Source organism: Anopheles cruzii, chromosome 3 (assembly GCF_943734635.1).
Source record: "Anopheles cruzii chromosome 3, idAnoCruzAS_RS32_06, whole genome shotgun sequence".
In the NCBI taxonomy this organism is placed as follows: Eukaryota; Metazoa; Arthropoda; class Insecta; order Diptera; family Culicidae; genus Anopheles; species Anopheles cruzii.
Window position 1 is genome coordinate 20,730,220 of NC_069145.1, and position 17,752 is coordinate 20,747,971.

Here is a 17,752-nt window from a genome sequence, read left to right on the forward strand (position 1 = left end):
ACAATCGGGTTTGGATAAACATAAATTAATAATAGTATAATTAATATACTTTTATTAGAGATAATATAGTTAATAAAAGAGACGAATGTCAGGCCGTGCTGATCGTGGAAAGTGAGTCAACTTTCTTTGGGTGTTTTCCATTCGGACATCCGGAAAGGTCGTGAATCTGTGAACCGTAATTGTCCCAGTGAGTGTGTTTTCAACAACAAACTGCAATCTTTCGCGTTGAATGTGATTATCAGCAGCAGCAGTTGCAGTCCCCACACATACGGCCAGTTCTACGGGGCTCCCGGGGGGTTGCAATGAGACGTTCCTAGTGACCTCAAAGTGAACGGTAAGAAAGTCGTGCAAATGGCGATTGGTTTCTCGTTCCGTTCGCTCCTGGGAACCGGCGCACAGTGGCGGGTGTCTGGCGCAACCCAATTGCCTCGGCGTAATTGAATGCAATTCGCTGACCTACTCTGCAGAGCGAAACCTTCGCCAATTGTTATGCTCTTAGTTCCGACCGTCCTCGTTATCCTTGGTCAACGCGGGGGTAAAGGGGCTCACCGAGTCGGTTCCGTTTGGCTGGCCAGCGATTACTCATCGCCGTCCAGTAAAATGGTCAAGGCCTACGCGCCCACTCGCCAACAGAGACAGTTTTTGGTGTTGCCCAACCCGGCCGCGGAGAGCGGGGCAAAAGGAAATCCAATCCCTCGGTAATTGCTGCCGGTCGATGGGGTGAGTGGACCACGAAGATGCCTCGGAGCGAACAGCTGTGGCGCTGAGAGGTCGAGCGGAATTTATTATAACACCAAACCTCCGCGCTCCGCTTCCCCCGGTGTGCTGTTTCCGCTAGGGGCGGCGTTCTTATTGAACCGTGCTTCCCACGACGGCGGGTCGCCGAACGAGCCAGAGTGCTAGCGGAACGCGTATCACAAAATCGAATGGCCACTCCTCGATGCCTGGCGTAGGCACCCAGCGGAACCACAACGACTCAAACTCGCGTTGTGGTGACGAGTCGACGCCGAGTTTCTGCTAAAAAGCATAGGCACAAAAAATGTCCAAAAAACATCCTACGCGTCCCTCAGGTGTGGTCATTCTTCGCCAAATCGAGCCATTGCTAAACTTGTTCTGCCGTTCCCGTGGGAGATGATGGCGAAGCGAACTTGCTCTAAGGTTCGATATACTGAACCGTACACAAAAGTGGTTCTGTGTAACGGTTTCGTTATTTGTTACAATTTAGTGCCCATTTGCATACTGTTAAAATAAAAACCAAAAACGGTTCGATCGAGCCGTGTCCTGTGGGAGGATATGCGTCACCACGACGCCCTAGCAACATGATATTTGGGAGCGGTGGCCAAAAATCTACTACATCCCCAGCCCGAACACGAAACGCACGCCGGTGGTGTCATTCGCCGTGTGTGCCGTGCGTCCGGTCAATTAAACTGATTGGTTGCAAGGGAAGGCCACCGAATTCCGTTCCGTTGCCGGCCATCTGAAAATGTCCAATCCAAAATTGTCCATTTGGGAGTGTTTGCGTGTGCACTTCCTGTTAATGTTATTCCTTTGGCATCGAGTTACCATTGGTTAAATTTGCGCCTAAATGTGGCAGTTTTATTTTGTTCTGTGATGTTTTGTGAAAAACATATTTATCGGAATATGTTGGTAAGATAAGGTAAGGTAGATTTATTGAGGTAAGCAAAAAGCGCAAGTCGTATCAGTGGCGGTTATCAACAGAAGACATTTGTCGCCGGTGAAAGGTGCCACGAAGCATTCACATTTGTAGGAATCACTATCCAACGAAGAAATTCTTTTAGAATCCCCAAATGGAAGAAAATGGTTGCTTTTTGACAAAAAATATAACTACAGCCCATTTAAAGAAAGATATAAGAAAAACGGGGTTGGCGTGTCAATTAAAATGATAAAAAGCAAAGACAAAAAATAAGTCCAATCTCACGAAAACCAAAAGTAGTGGTAATGTAACAGAAGAAAGCTAAACCGAAACCGTAGTCGTAGAGAGTGAGTTCTCAGTCATCGGCGCTGGCGACGCCTTGGCCTACTACGCGAGGCGAATCAGCGAGTCGCAGTCAGCAAATCAACACTGGCCACCGTGAGCACGTCTTGAAGCGCTTGCACACCTCCTTTGCTGGTGGTGCACTCCGAAGGAAGTTACTTGGTCGTTGCGTCCACTGATGAGGGCTAAAATCGAAAGTTTTAAATCGAACTGCACGGCGCTAAACATCCGACCGCCGCCGTTGCTACTTGCCATGCTGCCACGATCGTTAATGGCGGAGCGAATTGTTTTCTACTACTCGTTTGCGGCGCGCGCGCACGCGGTTCATTGGCCAGCAACTTCACGCACACGCAACACAGTAGCACTCCGCGTGGATGGCACGCAATCGTAAAAGGCGTAAACCGAAAATTACGGTCAGTTGCGGCTGCTCACCGTGTGTACGCGTAATTCACGGTTCACGTCGATGGTGGCGCTGGGCTCAATACATTAAGAATACTGTTTCGTTGACCGTTCCGTATCGTGAAGCTTATCTAAACTCTCTTTTTTTCTTTTCAGATTTTTCAAAACATTCCTCAAAAATCTGTAGTTTGGCACTCGCTTTCTGCAAAAATCAAAACATTCCGTGATCTAAAATTGAGCGCGCCTCTGGAAGTATTCTCTCGAAGGAGGATCGCTGAGACGATGGAGGACTACAAATTTCTGTTTAAAGTCGTGCTGGTGGGCAATGCGGGCGTTGGAAAGACCTGCCTGGTGCGAAGGTTCACACAAGGGCTGTTCCCGCCCGGCCAGGGCGCTACGATCGGGGTTGACTTTATGATCAAAACGGTGGAGGTCGACAACCAGAAGATTAAGCTGCAAATCTGGGATACGGCCGGCCAGGAGCGGTTCCGCTCGATCACGCAAAGTTACTACCGATCCGCGTCCGCCCTGATACTGGGTAAGCATTCAGCATGAGCCATTCAATGCCATTCCAGATAGTAATGCAAGCTCTTCATTCGTCCCCCAACAGTTTACGACATCAGCTGCCAGCCAACGTTCGACTGTCTGCCGGACTGGTTACGAGAAATCCAGGAGCACGCCAACACCAAGGTGCTAAAGATTCTCGTCGGCAACAAGACGGACCGGGACGACCGGGAAATCCCACAGGATGTGGGGGCCGAGTTTGCGAAACAGCACGGAATGTACTTCCTCGAGACGTCCGCCAAGCAGGCCGACAACGTGGAGCGACTGTTCTACGACATTGCGGCCGTACTGATTGAGGTTTGCGGCTTTCGAACGATGGTCACCGGACGATGGCATGCTAATCGTAAATCCTTGTCTCTTTTTCGGATGTGCCTTTGGTACCTTGCAGCAAGCACGCACGAAAGAGTTCACGCTGCGCAGTGAAACGAGCGTCCTGACGAATCTCTCCCAGAAAACGATCTATCATCCGAGCTGCTGTAGCGTCGGTGATCGGGGCCACTCGAACCACGCCAGCACCAGCGATGCACACTACTCGGACAGTTCCGGACCGGCGAGCCTCGCCAGTAACAGTGGCAATTTTATCACCCAGCAGTAGGTAGTGCCGAGGAATCGAAACCAAAAAGACCGTGTGTTGGGGTTGTTTTATGAAAACAGATAATGTACTATCAACCCTGGTGATGATGAGGATGATAAAGGTTTGTGTAATGTGTTTTAGATGTTAGGAAATGGGAATTTTATGCAGGTGATACCGGCCCCAGCTGCAGTCCGAGACGCACAAAGCCGTCGTTGAAGGGTGACAATAGAAACAATTAGTGAAGATCACTTGGCACGCTGGGGCGGGTCCGGATGATGTGCTGCGGATCGTTGGTTTAAGTTACGGTTTTAGACTATGTTCCTGTGTTAATATTAGCAATAAATGAATGAATGAATGAATGAATTTACAAAAAAATATGACACTAATATCGTAGCGTATCGTGGCACAAAGGAATATCGTAGACACATCGTAGTTTAATAAGTATAATGAGCTTAAACAAGGGACCTACACTAGTCTGCGCACTTGCGAGTACTATTTCCTGCAAGAGAACGGTTCGGTTTACACCTCTCTATAGCTATCACTACTAATGAACAAAAGTGTTTCGATTCCGGTTCGTGTTTCGCCTTACTCGTCTTTCGAATCGGTTCGGTTGGGACTGGAATGGTACGGGTTTGGTTTTGTATCTTCACTACTTCGGCTGCTGTTACTGTTGATGCCTATCAGCCAACGCTCTAAAAGACTATCCAAATCTATTTAAGATTAATAGTAACAAAACAAACGGAACGATACTGCTGGACCGTTTGCCATAATCTAAGCCGGCTTGGATTCCTCCGATGCCTGCATTCCATCTAAGAATTCTGCTGCATTCTCGTACTTTGCACATCTTTCGATAGGTAACAGGTTTCAATATCTTAAAGATTTAGGTGACGGCGACAGGGAAGTGCTGAGCCGATGCCGTCGATAGTCTCTACTTCGTAATGGTAAAGGCCGCTGCCGGTTGTGCGTTGGACAGCGTGTTGGCGGCCGTGTCCTCATCTGCGATGCCCTCAATGTCCTCGCGTTCTTCCTCTTCGTCGATGATACTGATATCGTGCAGCGACGGCCGGTGACTTCTTCGCCAGCCTGCAAAAAAATGAGAAAACCTCAGCTAAGCGTGTCTATCGGTGTCAACGAAGCAGAACTTTACCATCCATCGGTTCGAGTTGTTGTTTGGTTTTCTTCAGCAATTTCGTGCCCGTCACCGAGATTAGAATGGCACCCAATGGAGCCGTTAGAATGATGCTGAGAATACAGATCATCTTCACCAGCTCGGCATAATGGACCTCTTCCTCCGTTCGGTTTTCGTTCAACATCACCGTCTTCAGCGCAACCGGTCCGAGGGCTGCCTGTACCGTTGCTTTCGACATCCAAGAGATGGCAACGAAAATCTGTCCACAAGGTTGTAAATTAGCTCATCGTTAAGCAACCATACTGGAGTATAAACTTACCTTCTCCTTGACGTTCAACTTGTCTCCAAAGGCAATCGCAACGGTCGTCAGGATGCGGATCACTGCTACCACGTAAATGCTGCCAACGCCTATCGACACAATGTGAGGATCCAATTCGGCGATCTGGGGAGCAAGGCAAGAGAAAATTTGGTAACTAATTAGCATACGGACGTCGCCCCTCCGTTTTCTTACCTTGATTGAGGCTCCGGTGATACCGAACAGAATCGGCTCGAAGATCATCCAGAAGATTTCGAACGCGGTGGACACGGGATTGTCCTCGAGCTCCCAGCCCTGGCCGCACCAGAAGTACGAGGCAGTGAACGCAGCAAACACGACCCCGAGCGGGCCAGCCCCTTCGAAGTGGATCTTTTCACTGCCAAACACAGCCAACAGACCGCCCCCGAACAGCATCAGCGTTCGGATCGGCACGACGTACGCGTCGCCCGGTTCCGGCACGTACTTGCACAGGAAGCCCCAAACGACACCGAAGCCCAGCCCGCCGATGATGCACACCGGAGCCTGCGCAATCTGCAACCCCAAGCTCTGCGTGCTGAACATGATGCTCGAGATGATGCCGAAACCGGCCACGGACACGGCGTCGTCGATACCGGCCACGGCAATGATCAGCGTCGGGATGCCCTTCACCACCCCGTAGCCCTTGGTGCGAAGCCGGAACAAACATGGGACGACGACCGCCGGCGAGACCGCACCGACGATCGAACCGAGCAGGATGCTCCACATCCACGGTAGCTGCAGGAAGAACCGGGCGCAGACCGCGATCAGCGAGCACTCGACGAACCACGGGATGAGACCGAGCTTGAGGATCGTTTTGTAGATCTTCTTGAACGCGGTCGGGTCCATCTCGAGACCCGCCCGGACCAGGATGATGACCAGAGCCAGCTTCCGCAGCTCGGCCGTCACGATCTGGAAGTCACCGTCCAAATTCACCCAACCGACATTCTGTGGGGGATGAACAGAACACGGACATAGTCTACATTGAATCTGATAAAATGCTTGGGAAACGCTTAAATTTGAAAGATGCGTTGAACGGCCAGTCAAAATAATCGTTTGATCACCTCGAGTATGTACTTAAAAATGAGCAAATTTCTTCTTTATCAGTTAGTTTGTATGTGGCCACCACAAGAACCAGAATAATCTCGAGCACCGCATGGTGCCCGGTCGGTCGCTGCAAATGCCAGGCGGCTCATAAATTTATGCAAACCCGTCGCCGAGGTTGCGTCGATCGGATTGCGCATCCGCATCGCATATCATCATCCCGTCATCAATCTTCCGCACATTCCTTAGCCTCTCTCACTCTCTCTGATGGGATGGGTTAATACAATAATAGGACTGATATGCATACGGGCGGCTGTGTTACAGATTGGCCGCGTCGGTCGCGTCCCTTCGCAGTCAGGCCTAGGCCTGCCCAGCCCAGCCACTTGATGAGCAGAACTAATTTATTATCTACGATCATTTGCATTTGCAGCAAATGAGACTCCCTCACTCGAAAGGTCTCGGTGTGTGGCTGTACCACTCGCGTTGTTTCTGACATTTGCTAGCCAGCAGAGGGCCTAACGATTGCCACACTACCAGCTCACGGAGAAAGTCAACACACAGTCAAATGCCCCAATGCTCTGTGAGCCTACCTGAAACAGTATTCCGACGAGCAGCATTCCTATCAACCGGGGTAGCGTCGTCAGCGATATGATGAATCCCCCGAAGTTGGCGGCCACCGTCAGGACGACCAGCTGAAACAGCTGACCACCGGGTGCGGCCGTGTCACCGATGATGACGTACGCCGTTACCCAAAGTAACACACCTGCAACGGAACGGAAACCGAGATCGAACGGTCACCTGAGAGCTCGAAGCCGGCTTGAAGCTCGAAGCACTAACCAATGAGAATGATAGATAGGATCCTCGCAAACTGTCGGTAGGACGGGCAGAGCGGGTAGGGACACACCTTCTGCCAGCCGGGCGGTTCCCAGGAGGGCGTTGTGTACTCGACCCGGCACCGCATGCATAGCGAGTAGATCCACGACTGTTCCAGTCGCGAGTTGTCGTAGTCGCGTTCGATTTTTCCTAGAGCCTCCGAAAAGGAACTCTTTTTGGAGCGTCCGCCAGCCTCTCCGTTGTAGCGATCTGCGCGAAGGTGGAAGTCCGGAAGAGCGTTAGAGTTAGCGATCTGTTCCACTTCACCACCTGGCCACTGTACCACCTACCACTGTGAATCGAGGCGGTGTCAAAGTTGTTGTTGTGCATATTACTTTTCCGCCGAACCGGTCCATCCTCGGAGTGATGTGACTGCTGTTGATGGGAACAATTTCGGTTGGTGTTGCTTGAAAACTGCTTCCAAGCTCCACCCTGACGCGACCCTTGGGCTTACCTGGGATATTTTTCGTTTGTTCTGCTCGAAGGCCAAATTATCGTGACCTAACCGCTCGACGACGGGCTCTGTAATGATGCTGACTTTTCGCTTCGTATCGCCACTCGACGACTGGGACGAAGCGTTCGCTTCGTCCGAAGGCATTTTTATTATCCTAAAACAAGCGGCGAAAGAGATTATGTAAATGTGAATTAACACAAAAACATTTAATAATTAGACTGCACTCGCTAATTGACTTTGGGCTGACGAACTGAAGGGGTTTGTTGCTTTGAGTACTTCGTAATAAATATGTTACTCGATCATGAGCGAACGATGATTTTTAATACATTTAAAGCTTTTTAGTTTTTATTTTTCCACAGTAGAATCCACAGTAGAATTAGAAACAAATGCCTACCTTTATAAGTATCGCTATAGAAGCAACAGCTAAGTTGAACAGCTTGAGGCAATATTGTTCAATCTAGTCGTTTACATAAAACAAACGATTGTTCTAGTTCAGAAGGTGGACTAAAAAGTTTTATCACAAAACTTCATAAATATAGTTCATGTCGTGGTAATTTAATATTTACATTAGTTGTTTTGCTAAATTTAATCCAAAGCAAATAATCAAAGTCCGGTTCCAAGAAACGTTCACCGAGCGCTTGCGATCTTCGATCCTGCACGATCCTTAAATCTAGACGCCCAAATAATGTACTTCAAATATACTTCAAGCACATCAAATCGATCGGAGATCGATAATTATGCTGGAGGAGTCCCAAGTTGTTAGGTGTTTGTTTTTTGCTTTCATGTTCAGAATCGGTTGACAAATAAACGTTAGACGCATTAACTGAAATTGCTTGGCGCAAACCCCATTATAATTCAATTGTGCACACAATTGTAATATTTATTATTATTAGAACGAACAGAGCCTTATTAAACACAAGCGTTAAGTTTTGCGTTTAAATTGATGTACTGTCAGGGTTCGAACTGTCGTCTTTCGCATACCATCCGATTAATTGGAGTAGCGCAGCCGGGTGATCCATTGAATTGACGCCTTATCGGTTACAACTTAGCCTTATTTGATACAACCCAACAACGGAAAACATCTATAAAATCGACTTTGCTGGATATAGAAGAAGATAACGAACGGAGCATCGTGATCACAACACCGTGCACATTCTAGCCGGAGATGCTTTGAATTGAGTACACATCGCAAAATTGGCAATGTGCTCTTGGGTATTCACCTTCTGGATGCTAATTATCACCCACCTCAATCCTGCTTCGATTGGCGCGCGCACTGGGAAAGTACAGCAATGGCAGGTGGCAGGCACGGATTGACCACCTGCCAGCCACTTAGCCGGCAATTTGGTGGATTTAGTGAGCAAGTTTAGTGGCCACCAGTCACGCAACCGGCTCGTGCCTCGACCGGCTATCGCTTTTTCCTGGTGTCAAAGGTTAACACGCGAAAACTCTCGTAGAGGTCACACCTGCAAGGCCGTCGAACGCGAGTCGTCCCAGTGTGATGTGCCTCAGTCAGGGCGCCCATTTCGAGGGTCCACCACGTGGTGTCGAGATGATGCGCTCTCCACCATCTTGCGATAAAACAAAAAGTAGTACATTCAGCCCAGCCGTTCGGGCACGCGTTCGGTTACACGCTTGCCGTGCACGGTGGAATTCGGTCGAACAATCGCACCCAGGTCGCCCTTTGTTTGACGGCTCAACAATAATTATTGTTCCGCGCCGCATCGCGATGCTTTAATGAGAGAGCCCGAGATGCGGATGCGGATGAGGAAAGGCTGCGGGTTGCAGGAGCCAGTGTGCTAATGGCTGTTAGCGAAGAGTTGATCGTTCATCGCAACTCGATGCGTTAAGTGGGGTATTTTTAAAATAAACTTTTACGGTACGAAAAAAGTTTTACCGTGTGATAAGAAGATGCCATTCGCAGAACCTCGTTAAGAGTAATCATACCTAAATGCGTTGTATCCCGGTCGACGTCACGGTCAGGTGCTTCGTCTAGACTTGGGGCCAATGTGTACCTAAATATAATGCACCGCGGTTCAAACAGGTTCACGTAGACAGAGTCTGTCCCAAAAAATCCCTAAACTGGTCAAGTGCCCCACCTGATCTCCGGTGTGATAACCACGGCAGACGTCGATTGGAGCATTACAGCACTTCCGTGGCGGTCAACAATCGTTCCAGATGAAGGACAGACGTAATGACCCAAAAAAAAACGCTACATTGTTAATTTGGGCAACGGACATTCGAGCAGTCGAGCGAGCTGAACAATTAACGCAAAGGCAAACAGGATTCTTATCACACCTTGATTTCCGTCTGCCAAGAAGCCTCTGCTTATCGTTCCAGCAGCACCAGCAGCCGTCTGTCGATGGGGCATTTATGAGGATCAAATAAAGAAAGACGCGACTAATAATGGCTATTTGAGGTTTCGCGCACCGCGATCATAAATTCATTCCCATTTCTGCGCAATGGTTGGAGGTAATAAAAATCACCAACCCAAATTAAGTCTCGACGTCCGCCGTGCGATAAGACGCCGGGCCTTGGGTTTCCATTGAGTCTACACTCGAAGTGGCAGTTTTTGGCGAAACAATTACCAACGGGGCCCTATCTAGAAGTCGCACAACGACGGAAACCTCCTCTAGGATCTCTAACCGGACACGGACCAGCTCGTCGCCCTTTCGCTGGTCCCGTGTGTTGATCTTCGTTTTTAGTGCGCCGATGTGAAGTCAATGAAGTGGCCAGGTTGTGTTTCGGAGTCTATCTCGTGATGGTGATTAGCTTTACACCGATTCCCCAGCGAAAGAGTTTGTTTGATCGGTTCCACTCTGGTCACGATCGTTAGCGATCTGTTTGCCGGACCACTTCGCGGAGCTACTCAATCGGAGGGGCGCTCTGGGAAATTAGATCACCTCAGCCACATTCTCAGAACTCACAACGGGAGAAACCAGCCGCGAAAGATATCGAAATCGGGCGGCTCCGGGTCAGGTTACTGTCGATTTGTTAACCACCGTCTAATCAACAGAATAACCACGCACCTGGACAGGCGTCATTTTGAGTGGAAGATTTATTGCAGAAGACAGTCGATAAGATAAATAAGAGTTCTCCCAGGTCAACCAACCAATCGACCATGTCCAGGTTGGGTCAAGTCGGTTCGTACTCGAACGCAACCTGTTTGGGATTGTCGAGAGTCGTCGCACGACACGTGGCAACCGTGGCTGTGGCTGCCACCGGCACATGTGAGTCACGACCGGTCTGAGACTATGAACGGTCGGCCACTTTTCCGGGCCACACGCGCCATGCGATAAGTGTGCTAAAATGTGACGAGACAGAATAATATCATGTACTTTTCACGAACCGCAGGTGAAGTGTTCTGGGTTTCGCAGTCGCCAATATAATCGCCTCGTTCAGCGCACTAGTTTCCGCTAAATCGAATCTTGTTGAATGTCGGCTCAAAATCAGACCAGGTGTCGGGTCTTAAAGTAACATCAGTTCAAACAACTAGCCCAGCTAGCGTCACGAAATTACGTCACAGCTCTACTTGGTGACCTGTTGCAGCGACGGCAGAAAACGAAGATGAGACAATTAAATAGAGTCGCCACCCGAAGGAAGCGGGGACCTTAACAAACCAATTGGCACGCGCGACTTGGGGGACATTAATTATCACGAGCGACTAACGTCAATCGTTAATCCGTCACCGTCACCAGTGCCAGGGTTTCCTAAATCGTTCGAATGGACCATCGACGATCGAGCGTCAACATGTGAGCGGACGGGAAAGGAAGCCGCCGGCCATTGAGCCAGGCTGGTCCTTATTTTTTTTATCCATTCGATCACCTTCATAAAGCGTGCATCCGGATCCCCGGAATGCGCGAATGTTATTGACGAACAGAGTACATACAAGATGGATGAATGAATTAAGGTACTACGCTTTTTCGAAGTGTGCCTATTGATCCTCACACCCATTGACAGAGTGGCATTAGGAGTGTCCTTGAACGTTGTTTTTGGAGGCCCCAAATTGTTGTGTTTGACGTCCCAACCTCAGCACCATTGTCGATTAAAGATGGGAACCCGTTTTGTTTACTCTACTCATTTAACGGGTTTTCGACGTGTTTGCCCTTTTTAACTTCAACTATGTTTCGAACCCCGAACCGGAGGACCCTTTGTGGGGGAAAGCAGTGGTAGCCCATTAATGATATGCTAACTGTTGATAACAGCTGCTGTTTGATTGCATGTTAGCATGCACGGCCACCACCTGTCGTCAGCCGCAGGCAAATTGGTCGATCCGTCAAAACCCGACCGTACGACGTAACCATTTATCGCCGCTGTAGCGTTTTGCTTAAAGTTTGCCGATGCAATAGAGCTCCGGTTTCGCTTCTCCGTAGCAATCCGGTAGCGGTAAGGCTGTGGCCGTTGAACTTTTTCCTGGTGTGACTTTCCTTCATAGCTTAAGACCTCAGTTGGAAGCGAAACCAGCTAGATGCCTTCCGCCACGCCAGTGCATCATTCACAATTAACGTCTTCATGTTTTCGGGTATCGAATACATCGATTTATGTTATCGTGTACAACATAATAAGGCCAATGGCGCAAACAAATCTATTGCCTTCAATTAAGTGTGCCACCAATTGAACCTTCTTCTATCTTGCTCCCACGAGCCCAACTACGGGACCATGTCTCGATAAGATGAGGGTCTCAGGATCAATTTCACCTCGGCGACCACACGTCACGCGCCGACCGTGTCGTAGTTAAATTGCGTGAAAGTTAAATTGTGTTAAATTAAGCGGCAATTTGTTTGCGTTTTATGAATCGGACGGTTTCCGGTTCAGTCTGGTCAGCGGGGTGGGGGGTCGATCGTCGCGTGACAACCGTGACGGCCGATCTCGTGTGAGTCTCGTGCAGCTGACGATTGGATGACGCATTTCGGGCGCCACTCCAGTCTGGTCGAACGAAGATGATGATGCTGGATCAAATTTATGCGCGTGGCCCACCAAGTGTGATGATCACGTGACAATCTTCACGTTTTTTCCTTACCGCATGAATCCTGACATGGCTATAGTTTGTCGCGACCGAATGGCGCTCGATCGCCAGTGCATTCATCAATGTGCACTGTCCTGGTTTTGCTCGCATCGAATCGAACGCCAGGGTTTTGCGGACAACTTTCGCCGAGCGCCGTGTTTGCGATCTTCGCTCGCGTTCTTGGGGTGCCTCTGCTGCCCAAAACGGGGCATGCCCCGGGCAAAACACGTTCCCCCGTCTTGGCGTGCCCAAGACATGTTTTCAGCCCATTTTTAGCTAATTGTTTCGAGCTGCAATGGCATCGGACATATCATCGGGCCAACAGTCACATGGAACAGACGGCCCAGGACTGACGGGGGCCCTAGAATTTAATAAATCAATTAAAAGTTAATCAATTAATCAAAGTTTCATAATTACCCCCGGTGCGATAGTGATAGCCGGGGCCGCGGCTGATTTGGAGCAGTTCGCCAACGGTACGCGGCAAACCCGGCCCCGGTGTGCTCTGTGCACGCAACGATGACCTTCGCGGGGTGGTGTGGCCCATCCATCGACCGCCGCGACCCCCCTTCAACTGGCACTAGCTGCCAAATCGGACGTCATTGGAATTATCAACCAGTGCACGCACCTTGTCGGCTGCCCGTCTAACGTACGCACTCTCGGAAGGTGGTTGTAGTTTGGATTCATTAACTGGGAAACCACCCGGGCAGCGGCAACCAAACCTGGAAAGCGTCCACCAGTAATGCTAACGGGACCAACTTCATTTTCGATAATACAAGATGTTGTAGCACCGGGGCTGCAATGCAAGACAGCCATATTGTTACATCACCAAGATCACCTGGACCTTGGCCAGGAAGGGACCATATCAAAACTACCTTCTGTCGGAAGTCCACCGGGAATTTCTAATTTCAAAAAACAGATCTGAAAACCTGACCAAAATTTACGTTGTGAAATAAGGTGCTCAGTCGACTCGTTGTCGGCAAAAAACTCAGTCAAACTGAAAACTTGTCCGAAGCTCTTGTCCAAAATATCGACTAAACCTCGACTGAACTGATTGGAGTAGAATGTTTAGCCCTAGTCGTAGGTTCTCCGAGCTACAATAATGATTTTCGCGGGTCAATTTCTTCAAATAAACAATATTTTCCACAGTTTCCAGGTAGTTCTAGGTCAGTTTTAAATGTTTCACTCCGTTGAAAACCCACAACTTAACTGCTCGTTGCTCAACCATAACACAAACATGGAACAGTTTTTTGAGGTTACACTACAGAGTAGGAGCTAGTATCTAAACTTTTTGCCACATAGTGGACGTAAAAACTTGGACCCACCATTTCCCACAATGTGATCGCTTGTTGTAGCCTTATTAAAAAAATTAAAATGGAAATAAACATTCCGAGTGTGGGCCATTGATGTTCTGCACCGTTGCTTGCAACCTTCAACACCTCATGCAGTGTGCCATGTAGTAACGATTGACAAATAAATACCGAATTAAGTAGGCGACATCAGATAGTCTTGTCCTGTTACTAGATAGTTGTTAGTGTCGTGCAGTGAAGATACCATCGAAATGGCCTTTTTGGTTGCATTCCACAACACGCAGCGCGTGGATGGTCCCCCAAGGTTTATACAGACACCTTATGCAGTTTAAACGAGACGATCAGGTGATCATTACGCAGCACGCACGTACCAAGCGTCGAAGTGCCTCTTCCTTTCTCTGGGGCATCAATTCTATTCGTATTGGTCGCACCCGACCCGAGACACTAGTCTGGCTACTGAGCCACTACTACTGCGCGAGCTGCTGGGAAGTGCAGTGCAACAGAGCTCAGGGGCTCAGGGCCCGTGTCTCAGACTGGGTGCCTGTGGCCCTTCGGAAGCCGTGGGAATTGTTCGCAGCAATCAATGCACCCGCGTTTTCTATGCGCCCATTGGAATCGATCCAAATTCGAGCTCCTCCGAGCGGCCTGGTAGGGCAGGTGATGTGGTGATCAAGCTCACATTATTCTAGCCTCGTGCACGGAAGCGGGAAGCGATGGAGCGGTGGAGGGCATCTGAACACGAGGGGGGGCATGATCTATAATTACGTTTTCTTCATCATCTCCGGGCTTTGCGGCGGCTCCTGGACAGCGCTGGGAGGGTTCCGGGTGTTGATAGGCCGTTCGCCACGAGCGGGAAGCTGCGAGAATGGCACCTCAGCAGCAGCGACACCTGACGCACAACGCACAGCACCTGTGTTTCCGTTTGCCTCACTCACGCCCCGACGAAGGAGACCTTCGGGAGCTGGACAGTGCACGTGTCTGGTCACTTAGAACAGCTCCGAGCTCCGAGGACACCCGTCAACACATCACCGAATGCCTCATCGAGTAGGTGAATGTTTGACGATCACGAAACGTCACCGCAATCGCTTTGAATAGTTTTCCTTTGCCAGGATCTACGCCAGGAAGATCCGACCGAAAAGCCTAAGGCACTGAACCGCACTGGATGGGCACTTTGCACACATTCGGAACACCACAAGTTGTTGCGGGAGTGTCGATCGTCGCTCAGCCACCCGGCTTCAGCACTCAGCAGGACCTCGCAGGTCGCAGGACTCTCGGGTCGATACTTTGGGCTATATACTCTGGGCTGCCACTGCCGAGCTGGCGCTACATATGCTTCACCGAACCGGCCGACGAATTGGAGGCGACTATTCGGTGCCCGCCAGCCCGTACCCTTATTTATAAACTAGCAACAAACACCAGCGGTCCCCGACTAATTGGTGATGTTTGATTGTTCTTACTCGCCGTCGGCCCCCTCCCCGCTACCCCCACCGGGCGCTCGGGGCGCTCCCTACGGTGCGCATCGAACGCATCGGTTACCGATCTGTAGGCGATCTCGTGTTGGCGATGTTGGAAGTCTATTGGGACGTCGGCGGTGATTGGGCCCGGGTTCTCGGCCCGGGCGGAGGGTCAGTCGAGCGGCGACGCACCGCACCGGCCTCACGAGCGATGACGTTTATAACGCCACCACCGCCAACGCGCCGCTGTAGGTCGAGATTTCCAGATCTAGTTCCAGTAGGTGCGCTTAGGAGATGCGGTTCCCCCGTCGCCCGGCACGACTATGTATACATAGTAATGAGGATGAGCGAACTGCAGCGAGCCGGTACGGTATGTACTGCTCGGGGCGCTGGGCGTTCGGTCTGGGCGATCATCGCCGCGGCCACGACCAACGATAATGATGGACGTGTGCGGTAACACCGCCGATGCGACGGACGTGTCTCCAGTCGCGCAGTCGCGATCTATGCGCGACCGCACTTGATATGGGCCTGTGGCACATTCTGGGACTTATGTCACGAAGAGACCCTCGTAGACGATCGCGACACAATCGGAGCAGATCGGATCCAGCCCCAGCAACCCGGCCAGCGTCATTCCAATATGGTCATATCAGTGGTATCTCATGAATAAATATCTCGAACGGGGGGCCCCCAATGCGTCCGTTCAATGGGGTCCAATTTTGAGAACCAACCAGTCACCGGTTGGGGTTGCAGTCGTCGTGGTTGCTGATAGATTTTCAGTAACCTGTGACCAGCGGACACCACCGTCATGTCAAGATAATCGCAAACGTCTACCGTGACTTGGTCAGAAGCGAGCTGGGTGGCTAGGCAAAAACCCAACAAAAAACCCACCACCCGCGTGAGAATCCCCGAGCTCGATCGATCAAAATTTGTCCACGGAGCGTGTTTGCAATCAACCAATTTCGCCATCGATAACCTGTTAGCACGTCAGAGGCCATCAGACGCCGCGAGTGTCTTGATGATGCGCCCGCGCACACGCGCACGGTCCCCAAGCACTGACCGACCGGAGAGTGGCCAGATTCAATTAGTAATCGAATCCAATCGGTCAGCATTAGTCACCAAAACTACCGGCACCGGAATCACTGTCACAGCGGGGTGATCTACAAGGCCCAATAGCCCGGTTGTTATCATGATCGAGTGGGTGTTGATGGGATGGGCCCCTGTTCGCTTGTTACGGCTGCTGGAAAAACGGACGAATTGACGTCCGGGAGTTCGTCTGAAAACACCACGTATCAAACAATCTGCGTGTTGGTTGATCGCAACCCGTCGCATCACGCAGATTGTCCGTAGTAAATTGTCCGCGAAGCACTACTACGACGCACGAAGTCTCGGGGCCCTCGAAATAGACGGTCGCGCTCTCGATCTCTCGCTGTCTCTCTCTCGCTAGGATTGTCCAGTAGCTCAGGCTATCTGGAGGGTATGCTGGAGGGGCGAAGTGACACCTACGCGTTGCAGCTGGCATCAAGCAGGCTGGAATGCCGTTGCATTGTAGGGAACTCAACCCGACGCGGACATAAAGTACGTCGCGTAACTACGTGGCACGTAAGCTGAGGGCACGCCACGCGGGAAACCTTGGGACCTTGAATAAATAGTACATTAAATCACGCCGACTCCGCCTCCCGATTACTTCCGACCGAGACACCCGAAGGCGGACCATTCGCCTCCATCCGATGGAGGCGCCTGATCCTCGCAGGTCAGGCACCACCGCCACCGGTGACCGCAGACCGCACTTGGTGCGCTCTCTTGACGCCGCCTGACGACGGCGAGCCCTTGTGCGATACATTTTCTAATTTTCTTCAATTCCGCTGCGCCCTTCCTGCGCCGGAATTGCGGCGCAGCGCACAGATTGGAATGCTTAATGGGGATGATCGTAATGGCGGTGAAGGTTGTGGACAGGTACGGATCCGGGACGGAGGTAACTAACCTGCTTCTTGTCCCCCAGAATCAGCTTGTCACGCCACGCGCACACACCGATCACGTCACGGTCACACCGTACGCTGGAAAGGGCCAACACCCAGGAACACTCTGCGTCTCTATGGACCACAATGCGATCACTGGACACGAACAGAAAGCAGTCGTTACGACTAGAACACAAGGCACACCAGGCACACTTTCGAATCCTGAAGATTGGTTCCCAACAATCAGCCTTAAAGCCACTTGCAGTGGTCTCGATCCAAACGGTCACACTTGCTGCTCGCCGGTACTGGAAGGGCGCGCGCGCGTACTGCACCACTCTAGCGCCACAAACACCCTGGACTGGCTGGAAGACTCTGAAAACCGTCTTCATTTAGCGCCACTCTTTTATACGCGACGCACACAGCGACCCGCGGACGCGTGTCAATATATAGAATCAACATTGTTTTTATTGCAACAACAACAAACCGGGCACATACAAATCACGGGGACCACACACACATGGTGGACGGTGTTGGCCGAGTTGCGGTGGTGGCGGCGAATCAAAAACTGCGATTAGGTTGCGCGCCAACGAAGAAGGCGCTCGCGCGCGCGCAACGCACACACGCAGAGCGGCGCACCGGGCCGAGATTGCTAGAGACCAGGTGGGCGCCA

General features: G+C 50.7%; 2 protein-coding genes across 3 annotated transcripts; one reads left to right on the plus strand and one right to left on the minus strand.

Moving 5' to 3' along the window:
* LOC128274977 (ras-related protein Rab-30-like) lies at positions 1-3,853 on the plus strand. 2 transcript variants are annotated; one of them, XM_053013334.1, is made up of 4 exons: positions 1-8; positions 2,552-2,933; positions 3,006-3,256; positions 3,348-3,853. In XM_053013334.1, exons 2-4 carry the CDS (start codon positions 2,678-2,680, stop codon positions 3,552-3,554), a joined length of 714 nt encoding a protein of 237 aa, XP_052869294.1. In that variant the 5' UTR covers positions 1-8; positions 2,552-2,677; the 3' UTR covers positions 3,555-3,853. The 2 variants fall into 2 exon arrangements, with proteins under 2 accessions (XP_052869294.1, XP_052869293.1); XM_053013333.1 differs by lacking the exon at positions 1-8 and adding an exon at positions 28-334.
* Positions 3,803-17,204, minus strand: LOC128274976 (sodium/hydrogen exchanger 9B2). The gene is made up of 9 exons (XM_053013332.1): positions 17,109-17,204; positions 7,365-7,518; positions 7,201-7,285; positions 6,875-7,120; positions 6,628-6,800; positions 5,174-5,941; positions 4,982-5,104; positions 4,681-4,921; positions 3,803-4,616 (listed from the first exon to the last, which is right to left on the minus strand). The coding sequence occupies exons 2-9, from the start codon at positions 7,506-7,508 to the stop codon at positions 4,462-4,464; spliced, it is 1,935 nt and encodes a 644-aa protein (XP_052869292.1). The 5' UTR covers positions 7,509-7,518; positions 17,109-17,204; the 3' UTR covers positions 3,803-4,461.
* Between the last annotated feature and the right edge of the window lie 548 nt (positions 17,205-17,752).

What these genes read in the sequence shown, in the direction of transcription:
- LOC128274977 (XM_053013334.1), top strand. Translation starts at nt 2,678, where the DNA reads ATGGAGGACTACAAATTTCTGTTTAAAGTCGTGCTGGTGGGCAATGCG. An exon ending in CGCGTCCGCCCTGATACTGG is followed by an intron (nt 2,934 to 3,005) that starts GTAAGCATTCAG and finishes GTCCCCCAACAG; the next exon opens with TTTACGACATCAGCTGCCAG. An exon ending in TTGCGGCCGTACTGATTGAG is followed by an intron (nt 3,257 to 3,347) that starts GTTTGCGGCTTT and finishes GGTACCTTGCAG; the next exon opens with CAAGCACGCACGAAAGAGTT.
- LOC128274976 (XM_053013332.1), bottom strand. Translation starts at nt 7,508, where the DNA reads ATGCCTTCGGACGAAGCGAACGCTTCGTCCCAGTCGTCGAGTGGCGAT. An exon ending in CACCGCCTCGATTCACAGTG is followed by an intron (nt 7,121 to 7,200) that starts GTAGGTGGTACA and finishes ACCTTCGCGCAG; the next exon opens with ATCGCTACAACGGAGAGGCT. An exon ending in CCTATCTATCATTCTCATTG is followed by an intron (nt 6,801 to 6,874) that starts GTTAGTGCTTCG and finishes GTTCCGTTGCAG; the next exon opens with GTGTGTTACTTTGGGTAACG.